General features: G+C 47.1%; 1 protein-coding gene across 2 annotated transcripts in view; it reads left to right on the top strand.

Moving 5' to 3' along the window:
* CACNA1B (calcium voltage-gated channel subunit alpha1 B) overlaps positions 1 to 13470 on the top strand; it is a 298976-nt gene that overhangs the window by 222414 nt on the left and 63092 nt on the right. For both annotated transcript variants that reach the window (XM_053961845.1, XM_053961844.1), the window contains exons 21-25: positions 580 to 806; positions 2486 to 2606; positions 5571 to 5700; positions 6325 to 6384; positions 7138 to 7244. In XM_053961845.1, coding sequence (XP_053817820.1) covers positions 580 to 806; positions 2486 to 2606; positions 5571 to 5700; positions 6325 to 6384; positions 7138 to 7244 — 645 coding nt within the window. The remainder of the gene's footprint in view (positions 1 to 579; positions 807 to 2485; positions 2607 to 5570; positions 5701 to 6324; positions 6385 to 7137; positions 7245 to 13470) is intronic.

Below are 13470 nucleotides of genomic sequence, written 5' to 3'. Positions count from 1 at the left end.
AGCCGTGAGTGGCACTGAGATAATAATTTTCCTGTCTAAATTATCTTCCTTTCAGCTGAATTTCCCAACACTCTGCCTGCTGTTCAGCGTGCTCATGTGCATGGGCTCACTTTCCTTCTCACTGGAGCAGAGCTGCTGCTGCTGCAGAGGAGAGCAGGAGCCATTTGGCTGCTGATTGCCACGGTCCAGAACAGTTCCAAAACCATTCCAAACCGTTCCAAAATCTGGAAAAGAGAATCAGCACATTTAAATAAGGCCTGGGGAGAGCGTTAGGGAGCAGTGTGTGAGGATTCATCCAGCAGCTGCTGTGGGGAGTGGCTCATGGCACTGCTACATGGTCCTGCCTTAGGAGCATCGTTAAAGTGCCCTCAGGGATGTCCAGTGCCACAGTCCCCTCCTAATGTTGGGATTGGGGTTTGGCTCCGGAGGTCTCAGAGAAAAATATCCCAAATTCTCCTGTCAGAAGTTGTCCTGCAAAGGATTCCATGGAGGAAACGAGCCCAGCATGAGCTGCAGCATCAGGGATGTGTTCCCTGAACCCTTCCCAGGCCATATTGAACAAATCCTGCTTTTTCCTAGGGAGAACCAGTGTGAGCTGGAGGCCAGTGGCAGTGGCAGTGGCCCTGGCGGTGTCCCTGTGCACACCCTGCCCAGCACTTACCTGCAGAAGGTGCCCGAGCAGCCCGAGGATGCCGACAACCAGAAGAACGTGACCAGGATGATTCAGCCCCCCCTGGACAAAACCACCACTGTGAACATCCCTGTCACCATCACTGCCCCTCCAGGGGAAACCACTGTCATTCCAAGTGAGTGCCTTTGTCCCCTGCTTTTCCTGCTGCGGAATTGCCAGGAAATCCAGATTCCCAAGGAGTGAGGGGGCTCTCCTGGGCGCTGCCACCCTCGAGAGAGGCAGCCAGGGAACTTGGTGATAGAGGATCTGTAATTGCCACACAGAGTGCAGGGACTCAGCAAGGGTTCCTGGCTGCCTGGTGGCTCTGCAAAACACCTGAGATTCCCTGGAGATGGCTCACCCAGGCCACACCCTTTGTGTAAGGGAGAGGTGAAGGAGCAGGGAGAGCAACATCCATGTGTGCCCCTGCTGCTTTGGGATCCTGTGACATTCCAGAGCTTTTTACAATCCTCTGCATCACACTTGGAGCAGATCCACCCTCCCTGTCCTTCTCCAGAGCTCTCTGCCTTGGGTCTGTCAGCACAGATTTACAGATGGTCCCAAGATCCTCGTGCCCAGCCACCACCAGCCTGTTCCCACCACCTGGGTGCTGATCCCTGCCAGGGTGGGAACAGCCTGGAGAAGTCTGGAGAGCTGAGGAGAATCCCACTGGGAAATCCAAGAGGTCCACATTAAGCTTCAGGCTGTCAGGACTCTGCTTTCCAAGAGGCACAGCCAAGATCTGGCAGGGTCTCTGTGCTTTTTCACCCTGTTGTCAGCCACAAGATTTATATATTTTTTTTTCCTTCTTCTTTCTCCTTTTTTTTTCTCCCTCTTCAATGGTGATTTTCCTATATTGCAATGCTGAGTTCCTGTCAATCACAATTTATCAGCATCTCCCTTTCTTGGCCATTTCCTCTGGATCTGACTGGAGATCCAATAAAGAGTTTATTGAACGTGTCACTCAAACACAAAGAAATGTCATTTTCTTGCAAATAAAATAAAAAGTAATAACAGCCCTGCACTGAATGCATTCCAGAGGGTGGGACTGTTGGACTTTAGGTCCTGGGAATTAATGGAAGAGCCTTTATATTTGTCTAAGAAGAGAATTTGCAGCATAAAATGTTACCCAGCTCATAGATGGGAAACTATCTTCAGTAAATTATCCCATAAACCCCCTGCAAGTGAAGTCAGGATGAGAACTGGAGAATTTCCAACCTTTGGGAGGGAGGCTGGGACCAATCTCAGAGAAAGAGATCCCAAAACCTGCTGCAGGATGGGGAACTCTGACCAAACCGAGGTGCACGGTGCAGGCACAGCTCTGGGGGGTCCAAGAAGTCCTTTCCACATCTCTTTTCCTATTCCTGGGAAGTTCAGCAGTCTCAGCCCCCAGATTATTAAACCTCATCCACAAATCTGCTCTTTTATGTGTTCCAAAGCCAGTTGTGCTCCTGCTCCATGGGAGAAAACACCGAATTACAAGGCTGCTCAGACTTCCTTTTGATTTTCTTTCAAGGATCCCGAGCTGATCCCTCTCCCTAAGAATTTGTGCTCTTTGGGATGGGTTTTCCAGCCCCAGTTTGGCAGCTCTGGGATAAATCAGCTCATGGTTTCATTTCCTGGCTGTTCCTGCTCCGTGCTGGGCAGTGGAGGGGCAGACAGTGATAAGGACCCAGTGATTGTGCATCCCATTTCATCAGCACTTCCCAAGGCTGTTTGCTCTCCCAGCTGCACTCTTTCCATTTCCAGCTGTTCCAGGCTGAGGATCCATTTTTAACCCTCTCCTTTGTGTTCTCCCTGAATTCCCATTTCCAGTGAACAACGTGGAGTTTGAGAGCAAACCAGAGGAGAAGAAAGACGTCGATGACTTGACAAAAAATGGGCCTAAACCAATCCTGCCTTACAGTTCCATGTTCATCCTCAGCCCCACAAATCCGTAAGTTCCTATAGCACCAACTATGGGTTCTGGGTGCTTCAAAGCAGTAACATGAGTGGGATTTTCACCTCTGGAAACACACTGGGACATGAAATAAAAGCTTATTTCTGTGGGCCAGATCTGTTGACCTGTTAGTTTTCCTGGGGTGATAAATTATCAGGACAGGGGAAAGAAAATGCTTTGGGCAGACCCTGCTGATTTAGATCCCAAAAAGTGGGAGCACAGGTACTTGGGAATCTTGGGAAAAGATTTTATCAGGAGTAAGAGGTTAAGGACTATTTGGATACCAGCAAATTCCTGCAGGTTCCTCAGCTGGAATTCCTGTTCTTTCCATAAAGTGGCTTTGCATCACTGCAAACTTTGAACTTCTGGGAAAACCTGGATGTTTTTTATTTGCCAAGGCTGGGAGTGAGATCTGCTGAGATTGGGGCATTTCTTCTTCAGGCAGCGCTGCCTCCTGGGGAGCTTTGGACTCAAAGCCTGGGAATTCTGAATCTGTTCCTCTGCAGGGCTGCAGGACCAACGGGGAGAGGGGTTGGAATTATTGTGGCACGAAGGGCTGTGAGTCAGTTTGAGCACTTTAAGGGAGGGTGTTTGGAACTTCTGGAGATCCCCTCAGAGCAGAGGTTTCTCTCTGGCTCAGGTAAACTTGTACTTCTCAGAATTTCTCTCTGCCCAGATACCCAAGGGGAGCTCAGGCCCTTCTTTGGCAGCTGGATTTAAGAGAAGGATGAGTTCTCCTCCTGCTGCTGGGGGCTGTGACATCCTGTGCAGTCCTGGAGCAAAACAGGCTCCGAGTTCCCAGATTTGACATCCAAAAAGCCCCTGTGGTACCCCCGGAGCCTGGGCAGGCTGAACAGCATCCCAGAATCCCAGAATCTCCTGACTGAGCTGGGAGGGACCCACCAGGATCATTGATCTGGCTCCTGGCCCTGCACAGACACCCCAACAATCCCACCCTGTGCATCCCAGATTGTCCAAAGGCTCCTGGAGCTCTGGCAGCCTTGGGACCATGACCTGGAAAGCCAAATTAGGATTGAGGAGTTTGGCCTCTGTCTGGATGGATAAGGAAATTATATTTCCCTTATATTTGGTGTTTTTGCTGTGAAGTGACCACCAAAAATGAGGTGGGAAAGATCAGGCAAGGCAGCATTGCTGGGTGGGGAGTGAGAGGTGCTGAGCCCAGGGCTCTGAGCTGAGGGCTGGGCTGGGCAGGCAGAGAAGCAGCCAAATTTCCTTGTTTCCTATGGCTCCTTCTTTTCTCTCCCCTCGTCCCAGTTAGGACCTTCTGAGCCTCAGAGTCCAGGATCTGGGGGTTCTTTCAGTTGCTTTGTTGTTTCAGCTTCCTCCAGCTTTCACTTCCAGAAAAAAAAAAGCTGTGCTGAAGGACCATTGGAAAAACAAAGCTCACTGGCAGAAAAAACGTGTTGCAAGCAAGCCAAGGGGGAATAACAAGACAAAGCCCAAACTGCAGGAATGTCAGCAGCTTGTTTGTCCTCCTCTGGGCAAGGTGCAGAGCCAGCTGCATCCCCCCAGGTGTTCTGGCTGCTGGGAGCAGAGCTGAGGGTCAGAAGCTTTTCCCCACTCCGGTGCTGCCATGTCCCTTCCAAGCCCTGCTGGGGATCCATGACCCGGGTGCTGCCAGAGGGGAAAGCAGTTCAGGGAAGCAGAAATAAATTCCTTTTCTCCCCAGGTGCCACCGCCCTCTTAGAGCACACAGGGCTGTGAGGTGACTTCTCAAGCCCTACTGGCGGTTCACAAATGCTCCCACATCTCACTGCTGGTTATGAATGATGGGGGGCTAAAAATAGGGGCTTGTTATTGCTTTGATTAATTGAGTTTGATGTGGGAATTATGGCTACAAATGTTATTGGAAATGTTGCCTTTCACTTCTGTGGCTTCTCGGGGCACGGAGATGATCATCATCTCCTGGCAGATTGAAAACCACAGTTAAGGGGTCCACAAAAGCACTTTTCTCCAGGTTATTTTCTATCACACTTGCTTCCCTGGGATTTGTAATTCTTTTCCACTCTGAATCCATTAGCAAGCCAAAGAAAAGGAGTCTGTAAGTAGATGTGAAAAATAGACTTTAATTCCAACTGTTCAGATATTTGCTTAGAGAAAATGGGATAGAGGAGCTGAAATACATTCTCAGATAACAAAGTTGTTGGCAAGTTAAATCTATAATTTGATTCTCAGGCTAAGTCCTTTATTCAGCTGACAAATGTGGTGCAAATGCAGAGCTCTGTGTGCAATTAAGGATTTGGGAATTGTGGTCAGAAGGAATTATTAGCTGCAATTTGTGAAGAGTTTTGGATTGCTTAGAAATGGGAGCATTTACCATTTTCCTTGGACACAATTTGTGAATAAAAAGATTAGGTGGAAGTAATCAAATCTATTCCTGTAAAGTATTTGTGCTGTAAAGTGTGAGTTGAAGTAAAGTGCAGGCAGAGAGAGATTGGTGGGAGGAACACTCAGAGCCACAAAGGCAGATTCAGCTGAGAGTCTCAACATTTTAACGGGATTAGTTGACACTAAAAGGATTTCAAACCTTGTTTTGAGCTCACAGGGCGTTAACCTGGCAGTTCAGAGGGAGAAGGACGGGGGAGTGCCATAAACATAATTTGTGGAATTGAGTGTGGATGCTTGAAAGCTCTCAGTGCTCTTTTTGACAGATGGGTAGAGAGATAAATAGATAGAGAAATAAACAGATAGGGAGATAAAGAGATAAAGAGATGAATGGATGTTGTTGCTTTGCAGAGGGAGCAGAGATAGTGCAAAGATGTTGAACTCCCTTACTTCACTGTCACCACAGATCTGCTGCAAACTGGAATTTAAAGGCTGTTTTTTAATTTCCTTCCCACGATTCCAGCAGGAATCCCAGAGGTGCTGCTCCTGCTGGGATTGTGCCAGTTGTCCCTCTCTCCCAGCCCCGTGACCCCTCCTGTGCTCCTGTCCCTGCAGGATCCGGCGCCTGTTCCACTACATCGTCAACCTGCGCTACTTCGAGATGGTGATCCTGATCGTCATCGCCCTCAGCAGCATCGCCCTGGCTGCAGAGGACCCTGTCCAAGCTGAGTCTCCCAGGAACGACGTGAGTGCCACCCAAAATTCCCAGAATTCAGGTGCTTTGCTCCTCCCAGCTCCCGGCACGGCCGTTCCCATCTCCGCAGGATAACGCACGGTGCTGGCGATGCAGAATTGGAGGTGCCTTTGAGAACACACTCCAGTTATCTTTGTTTCACTGCCAAAATACTCAAATTCCTGTCCCTTCCTGCTGCTTCAACCGCATCTGAGCTTGAGAGCTTGGAAATCAGGGGTTGTGTGGCTGATGTGGCTTTGGTGGAGGAGCTGCAAAGCTGGCACCCCATTCCATACCGGGAGAGGCTGGATCCCAAGGATCTTGAACATCCTTAGGAAAGGATGTTCAAACATTTCATTTTGAAATACCCCTTTTTGCCTTGGTAAACCTGCCAGAAATGCAGGCGCACTGGAGCCAGCCTTGCGTGCAGTGTGGCAAGGACTGGGAAAATGCTGCTTTAAATCAAATAATTCAGGTTTGTGCCTACATAATCTGAAACCCTCCCACCAGATGATTTTTGTCCATCCCAGCAGACAGACCATTGCTGCATGAGGTATTTTACTCCTTGCTCATGTTATTGAGCAGGTTATTTCAGCGTGTGGCCTTCCCTAACACACATTTCCCCTTCCCACTTAGGCTCTGAAATACCTGGATTATATATTTACAGGAGTCTTCACCTTTGAGATGGTGATCAAGGTAAGAACTTTTCCAAGCAGAAAGATTCACCTCCTCTTTCAGATTTATTTGTGAGAAGCTGGAGCAGGACAGAGGTGGGGAGGATGGAGAGCTTGAAGTTGGGAGCAGCTCTCACAATCAGATGCAGCAGCTCTCCTGGCTTCAATCTCGTATTTTATGGAGGAAAATCAGGATATCTTTAAGAGCTGTGGCTGTGTAAGAGGATAAGAACTGGGAAGAAACAGTAGCTGACAAACCTTGCTGAAGACACTCCTGATTCTTCCCTTTTCCTTTGGCGCTGAGCAGGAATTTGAATAATCACTGATTCTTGGTTTGTCATGTTTCAAAAAGCTGAGAATTTATCTTTTTACTCAATAGGGTGACAGGTTTTGCCAGGACTGTGGGGCAGTAACTTCCCAGAGAGCACAATTCCATAAAATCAGGATTCAGTGTTGGGGTAAGGCAGGAGTTGGGTTTTCCTGTCAGAGCAAGATACAAAAGAGATGCAAAATAAAACCAGGATTAATGCATGTGTGTGGAAAAAAGTCCTAGGGAGCAGTGAGAGCTCTCATTTCTACAGCTTTTGGTTGTGGTTTGTTGATTTGAGCTTAATTTTTGGGAGAGTTTCCCTGCCTGTTAGAGAGGAGCAGCTTGGCCGAGTATCTCAGCAATTTGTGAAGGATGCTTTGATCCAGAACCTTCTCCTGCCCCTTGGCAGGGTGGATTTGGGCCATGTTTTATTAAAACTCTTCCTTTTCTGGGTTTTCTCTGCAGATGATTGATCTGGGGCTGCTGCTCCACCCTGGCTCCTACTTCCGTGACCTGTGGAACATCCTGGACTTCATTGTGGTCAGTGGGGCCTTGGTGGCTTTTGCCTTCTCGTAAGTTCATTTTCCTCCTCCTCCCAAATCCCAGGGAATAAGTGACAGAGGGGGCAGGAGGCTGGCACAGGGACAGTGGCTGTGTGATATTTGTGTCTCCGTTTCTCAGTGAAATGTTCAGTTCCTGCCCTTTTCCCTCTCGTAGCTAGTTAAATTTGTGTCGTGGAATCTCCTGAAAATCCTCCCAGCTTTAGGCTGAGTCCATTCACTGCTCATTCACACACGAAACCAAGATTTTTGTGACTCTTTGGCCAATTCTTTTCAGGAACTCACTGTAACACTTAGTGGCAGTCAGTGACTGTGAGAATCGCTCTCATTTTGAGAAAACAGTTCAAGAAATCAGCTGATAACTCCGTGAACTCTTGGCAAACCCTTATTTCCAGAGTTGTGGATATTTATTCTGGTTCACAAACCTTTGCTATTTCTCTCCTTTTCTCTCCTCTCTCTGTACTTCCACTGAGTTTCACTCTTAGTGCTCCCTCCCCCAAACCCAGCTCTGTATTTATGTCTTTAAATAATACCCCACGTTCTTCTTTCATGTCATGGAGGATTTTGAGCAACAAACACGGAGAAATAACTCCTTAAAAGTTAAGGTTAGCTTCTCATCCGAGCCTTTTTCCTTGGAAACAACCAGAGGAAGAGCAATGCAGGTCCTTCCAACCTTCAGGAACCGAGCTGGAGAATGGAAAGAAATTTTCTACTCGGATTGTTGTTTGCAAATCCTTTCCTGAGAAACACTGGGAGACACCTGGAAACAGGCAGCGGGACTTGACCTGTTTAATCTTCTGCTGAATTAGCCCCGAGCAATTACAGGAATGTTCAGCAGCCCCGAACTCCGCAGTTTGTGACACGGTGATTAGAGGAGAGGAAATTGTTTCACTTGCTAAAGAGAATTAGCAGCTAATGAGAAAAGCATCCACCTTTGTCAGGGAGCCTCGGAGCGTGGCTGGGCTGCTTTAGATTGGCAGATTTTTTTTTTTTAACAGAGCCAAATCCCTGCTCCTCCCTCTGCTCTGCACAAAAAATTGCACAAAATGTTGCCTTTCTGGTAAAATATTCCTCAGCAATTTTTCGTTTTCTGAGCTGTCAAAACTCCTGTCGCATCGAGGCTGTGAGATTTGTGGTTTAGATCTGCTTTTCTTCAGTGCAAATGCAAATAAATACAAATACAAATTTGTATTTATACAAATACAAATACAAATACAAATACAAATACACCCTCCTAGTTAAATTGACCAAAAAGTGGATGGACAGGATCGATATTTTAGGTGTGATTTTTGGCGATATTGAAAGCTGGGCTGTGCCTGATCTTTCACCAAATTAGTCAGGTCTTGGAGAAAATCATATCCAGCATAATGCTTTCAAAGGAATGCTGACCTCCTCTCTTTAAACATTTTGTCCCTCATGAAAAATCTGATTTTTGGAGGAGCTGACTGCTCTATCCTAAGCAAAATTGTCTTGGTGAACGTCCTGCTCACCTAAAATTTCATATCCAAAACCAAGCTGCTTTTTAAGCTTGACTAGACATGTGTGGGGTTTTATTTCCCTGCACATGAAATATATCTGTGGAACATCTTTCAGAATTTGATTGACTTAAGCCAGACTGAGTTAATAAAAAATGTAACTAAAAAAAGCCATGTAACACCATTAGAATTTAACTAAGCTCCTCTGAATTGAAGAGAGGTAGAGAAGTAAAATAATCACATAAAACAACACAACCCAAAGTCTGGGGTTCCATGAGAATTTCCCTTTTCCATCAGGAATTCAAACTTCCAAGACTGGTGGGAGAAGGGGCATTTTGGGAGCCCTTCAGAGCAGCTCCCTGTGCTGTGAGAACAAACCTCAGGCTCTGCCTTTAAAACATCTTCTCTTTGAACACCATTTTCTTTTGAGGGAGATTTTCCTTGCTTGAGTTAAGGATTAAAATGAATATTTTTTTAATCTTTCTGAGGCCTTTCATGCTCAGGTTTTCTTCTATTGCTCGTGTTGGGCCATGAATATCTAACAGCACTTCATCAACCTCTAAATAAATTACTTTTACATCCCCTGCCTGTGCTTTATAATAGGTGCCCCAAGCTGCTTTTATTTTCCACTGTGAGTGAGTCTTGAGCAGGGTTTTCAGCCAGGGACTGCATAAACCCTGCCTAGTTACTGTCTCCCAGATTAAAGTCAGACAAGCTTATTTGTGTGACTCGGGGAAATTGGAATTTTTTCTGTGATTTTTCTGCTTTCTGTAAGCCCTGCTCCCCATCCCCATTCCAGTAGGCAGCATCCAATCCAGGGAATGCCTGCAGCCTCCCTGCTGGAGCCCAAAAGCAGGAAAATCAGTCATTCCTTGGAAATTACTTTTCCCAAACAGTTCTGAGTCCTGACAGGGTAGAGAGCCATGACTTAGGCCCAGCCCCTGGTTTGGTTATACCAGATAGACACACAGAGCCAGCTGAATGTTGATAATCCCAAAAAGGAGCTCCTGGAGTCTCTTTGTTGTTCAGTCAGTTGGATTTTTCCAGCAAATCCTACAGCCCTGTCACCCTCCTCAGTGTCACTAAAAATGGGATTTGATGCGGCTGTCACCACTTTGTTTGCAAGAACTCACAACTGCCATGTGCAAGGTGGGATTTAATTCATGGTTTTGGCCTCCTTGCTGTCCACTGAAGGTGATGTGAACCAACTTCTTGCTGAATAAACCCATTCCTAAAAACCTAGGAATAACAGAGCTCCCTGAAACGCTCCCATCTGGAATATTGCAGCAGCCTGTGTTGATTCAAGCATTTGAGATTGTATCAGTCACTGGTACAAGATTGATAAAATCCAGCTCTCACAGCAGCTATGGGTTTTCTTTCTGCCTGCAGCTCTTTAGAAGCAGCTCTGTGGTTAGAAAAATAAAAAATAAATTTCAAACAACACCCCTGGAGAGATGCTGGGAACAATAATATGATGCTGATAATAATAAACTAATAATAGGAAAGCATTTCAAAGAGAAATCCCTTTCTTTTTCTGGAGATAAGCATGCCACAAACACCCAGACGCGTTTGAGTCCTTAGGGAAATGGAAGCAAACAAAAAACCCATGGAAACTTGTCGCCAACATCTCTCAGCCCCAGGTGCAAAATGTACTTGGGAGGAACAGCTGAGGGAGAGCAGCAAAGATTTGGCCTGGAAAAATTTGGAACAGAGATGCCCAGAATTTCGAGATGCTCTTGGAAAAAACCAAATAGTCGAGGTTATCCCGCCCAAAGCGGAGAGAAGAGATGTGGAGGTGTTTTTCCCAGTGATCCAGCAGGGAATGTGGGATTTCTGTCCAGAGCCCTCCCTTCCCCGCTGGTTTATCCTGTGGGGCTGGTGGGAGTGGGCCAGGGGCTGGGGGATCTCTCTGATGTTTCTGTTTGTCATTGACTCTGCTCTTTCTTTGTCTTCTCCTCGCTGGAATCTCTCTCTAGGAGTTTCATGGGGTAATATGTTCTTCCTGTCTCTTGCTGCTCTGTTTTGCCTGTCCAACCTGTGTCCACACACTTTGCCACTGTGGAGACAACCCAGCCATGTTCCACCCATCCCATCGACCCCTCTGTCCCTTATCTGCTCATTATCCAGTGAAATGTATTATTTTTCCTCATCCATCCTGATTTTCCTTCAGCAGAGATAGGAGCAGACTAGAAATCCAAGCCAGAGAGTCAAAAAAACCACATGGAAATATATCTGTACCAAAAACATTTGTGGGGCTGACTCAGTGGGCACTGAGGGCTGAGGTACAATTCATGGAAATCTTAATAACCAGGTTTAAAGAAGCAGTTTGAGTCTCTTTTAGAGGATTTCACCTCCAAACAGCCAAGCTGGAAGCTCCAGGACTGGTTTAGTGCAGTGTGGGCAATGTGACCCAGCTGGGATCCAGGCTCTGATACTGGGGAAAATCTCTGCCATGAAAGCAGAGCTCAGGGAGCTTTTTGCAGGGGTGATTTGTGAAGAAGGAGGTTCCAAAAATTGTATTTAACCCTGTGCAAGTGGCAGTTTTGCTGCCAGTGCAGAGGCAGGGTGGGAGGCAGAGCTGTGTCCTCTGTCCCCACATTCCAGGAGCTCCAGGGGGACCCTCCACAAAGAAGGATGCCAAGTAAAGCCTTTGATGGGATCCAGGAAATTTGGCACTTGGTTCTTTCTGCTCTCTAGGAAAGCAGAGGATTTAGGGCAGGAAGAGGATGGCTTTGTGCATGGGCAGGGTGGGGTGGCCTCATTTACTCTTCCAGGGAAGAATTCACTCTGCCAGGAGGATTCCAGGCAATCACAGAAGGCAGAGGCTCCACCTCACCCTGAATTTTTGATGCCCTGACTCTGAGAGGTCCATGTCACCTGAAATCAGAGCAGCTGGCAGCAGCAACAGGAACAAGCAGCTTCCATTTGAAAGAACCACTAAATTTTTAAAGACTCCTTTATTTATTAAAGGGAGAAAAGGCTCTGTAAAGTTGTTTTAAAATATTTTTTAATGTTTTAAATAAGCAGGGAGCAAACTGACACAGAAAACAACAACAAAACAGCATGGGCCTATGCACCCAAAATTGATCTAATGCGATTTTTTTTGTGGTATTCTCTTTTTTTCTTTTTTTTTTTTTTTTCTGTCTGCCTTTATCCTATACTTCCCTTTAGCTCTTATTCAAGATTCAGCTCTCCTGAATGCTGCAGTTGTTATTCTGCAGTCAATTAAAACCTTGTTCTTCCATGGCAATTTATTTTTGTTGTGAGGAATATTCAGGTCAGATGTGTGCTTGGATACACCTTTTGACTGAGTCCCAGCTCCATCTGGACCTTTTATTTTCTGGGACATCTGGCTTTGTATGGAAGCAGGGAAAAAACCCCAGTATTGGCAGAGAGGGTTTTTAAAAACATCCAAACCCAACCCTGAGGGTTTTATTTGACAGAAGAGTTGCAGAGGATCCTTTTAATTAAAATGCAGTTTACATCACTCTGGGTCAGAGCACCAAGAAAAGCTTTTCCTATAGCAGGGACCTTACTGTGACAAGAAATGGGATTTTTTTTTTTCCTCAGGATTCTCTATATGGCTCAGAGCATAAATCCCATTAAGATTTAATTGGCTCACGCTCTTTATTTGCTTAAGTGCCTGAATGGAAAAAAAAATCAGTCAGCCCTTCTTAGTGTCCTCTGCTGAGGCAGAAGGAATTCCGTGTGACTGGAGCTGTCTGCCCTCCACCTCTGAGCTCACTCATCCGCACCTCTCCCATTCCAGGGAAAAGCAGGAGCCAGGATTTGCTCTGTCCCACTTCTCTTTAACCTTCCTGGAAATATTAAATCCACAGAAATTCTTGCTTCAGGCGTGGAGCCCACCCTGGGAGAGGACTGCAGGGAAATGTCTCTGTTCTCATTGCACGAGGCCTCGTTAGTGCAGTTGTTAATTGGCACTAGAGCAGCGTGGTACATTGGGGTCTCCTGGAGTCAGGAGAAAGCACCAGGAGGGAATATTACGGGGTTCTGGGTGAGCCCAGGAGAGCAGAGCTGAGCTTTGCTGGGCTGGGGCTGCTGATGTGCAGAAGCATGGCTGGGATGGAGCAGAGCTCTGGGCTCGGTGTCCCTGTGTCCCACCCCTTCCCTGTCCTGCTGCCCAAGATGCCACATGGCCCTAAAGGGTGTCCCCTTGACCCCTCCCTCAGCCCTGCCCTCCCCAGCTCCCACCTTCCCTGGCTTGCCCCAGGAGCAGTGCAGGATTGGCTTGGCCTGGCAGGGGGGAGAGGAGCAGGGAGCAGAGGGGGCAGCCCAGGGGATGGGGATGGGGTGGCCCCAGCCCTGGGGACAGGTGGCATCTGCTGTGGCATCTCCTTGGCCATGACCCATTTCCCCTTTTGCTTCCCTGCTGCCATTCCCATCCTCCTGGAGAGGCTGAACAAACTGTTCTGCAGCCAGGGCACTGCTGAGAGTCACACCAGGGAGCTGCAGGTCAGCTGGTGGCCCTGGTGACACCGAGGTGACCATGGCAGGGACAGTGAGCTGAAAGCAAATCTGCAAAGCCAAGCCTAGGCCAGACCTTCAGCTCTGCTAAAACCTGACAAGAAAGGCAGAAAAAACTCTGCTGGCAGTGCCTGTTTCATCTAGAGCAGATCAAAGATCTCTAATGAGAATCAAATATTATTTTTTAAAAATATTTAATAGTTGTTTTGTGGGTTTAAATTGGTCCTGTTGCTCTGGGAGTAAATCCAGAGCCATGTCAATGATCAGGGTCCAGCAGG

Source organism: Vidua chalybeata, chromosome 21 (assembly GCF_026979565.1).
Source record: "Vidua chalybeata isolate OUT-0048 chromosome 21, bVidCha1 merged haplotype, whole genome shotgun sequence".
NCBI lineage: Eukaryota > Metazoa > Chordata > Aves > Passeriformes > Viduidae > Vidua > Vidua chalybeata.
Note: the sequence above shows the minus strand (reverse complement) of the source record. Positions and strands in the feature narration are given on the sequence as shown.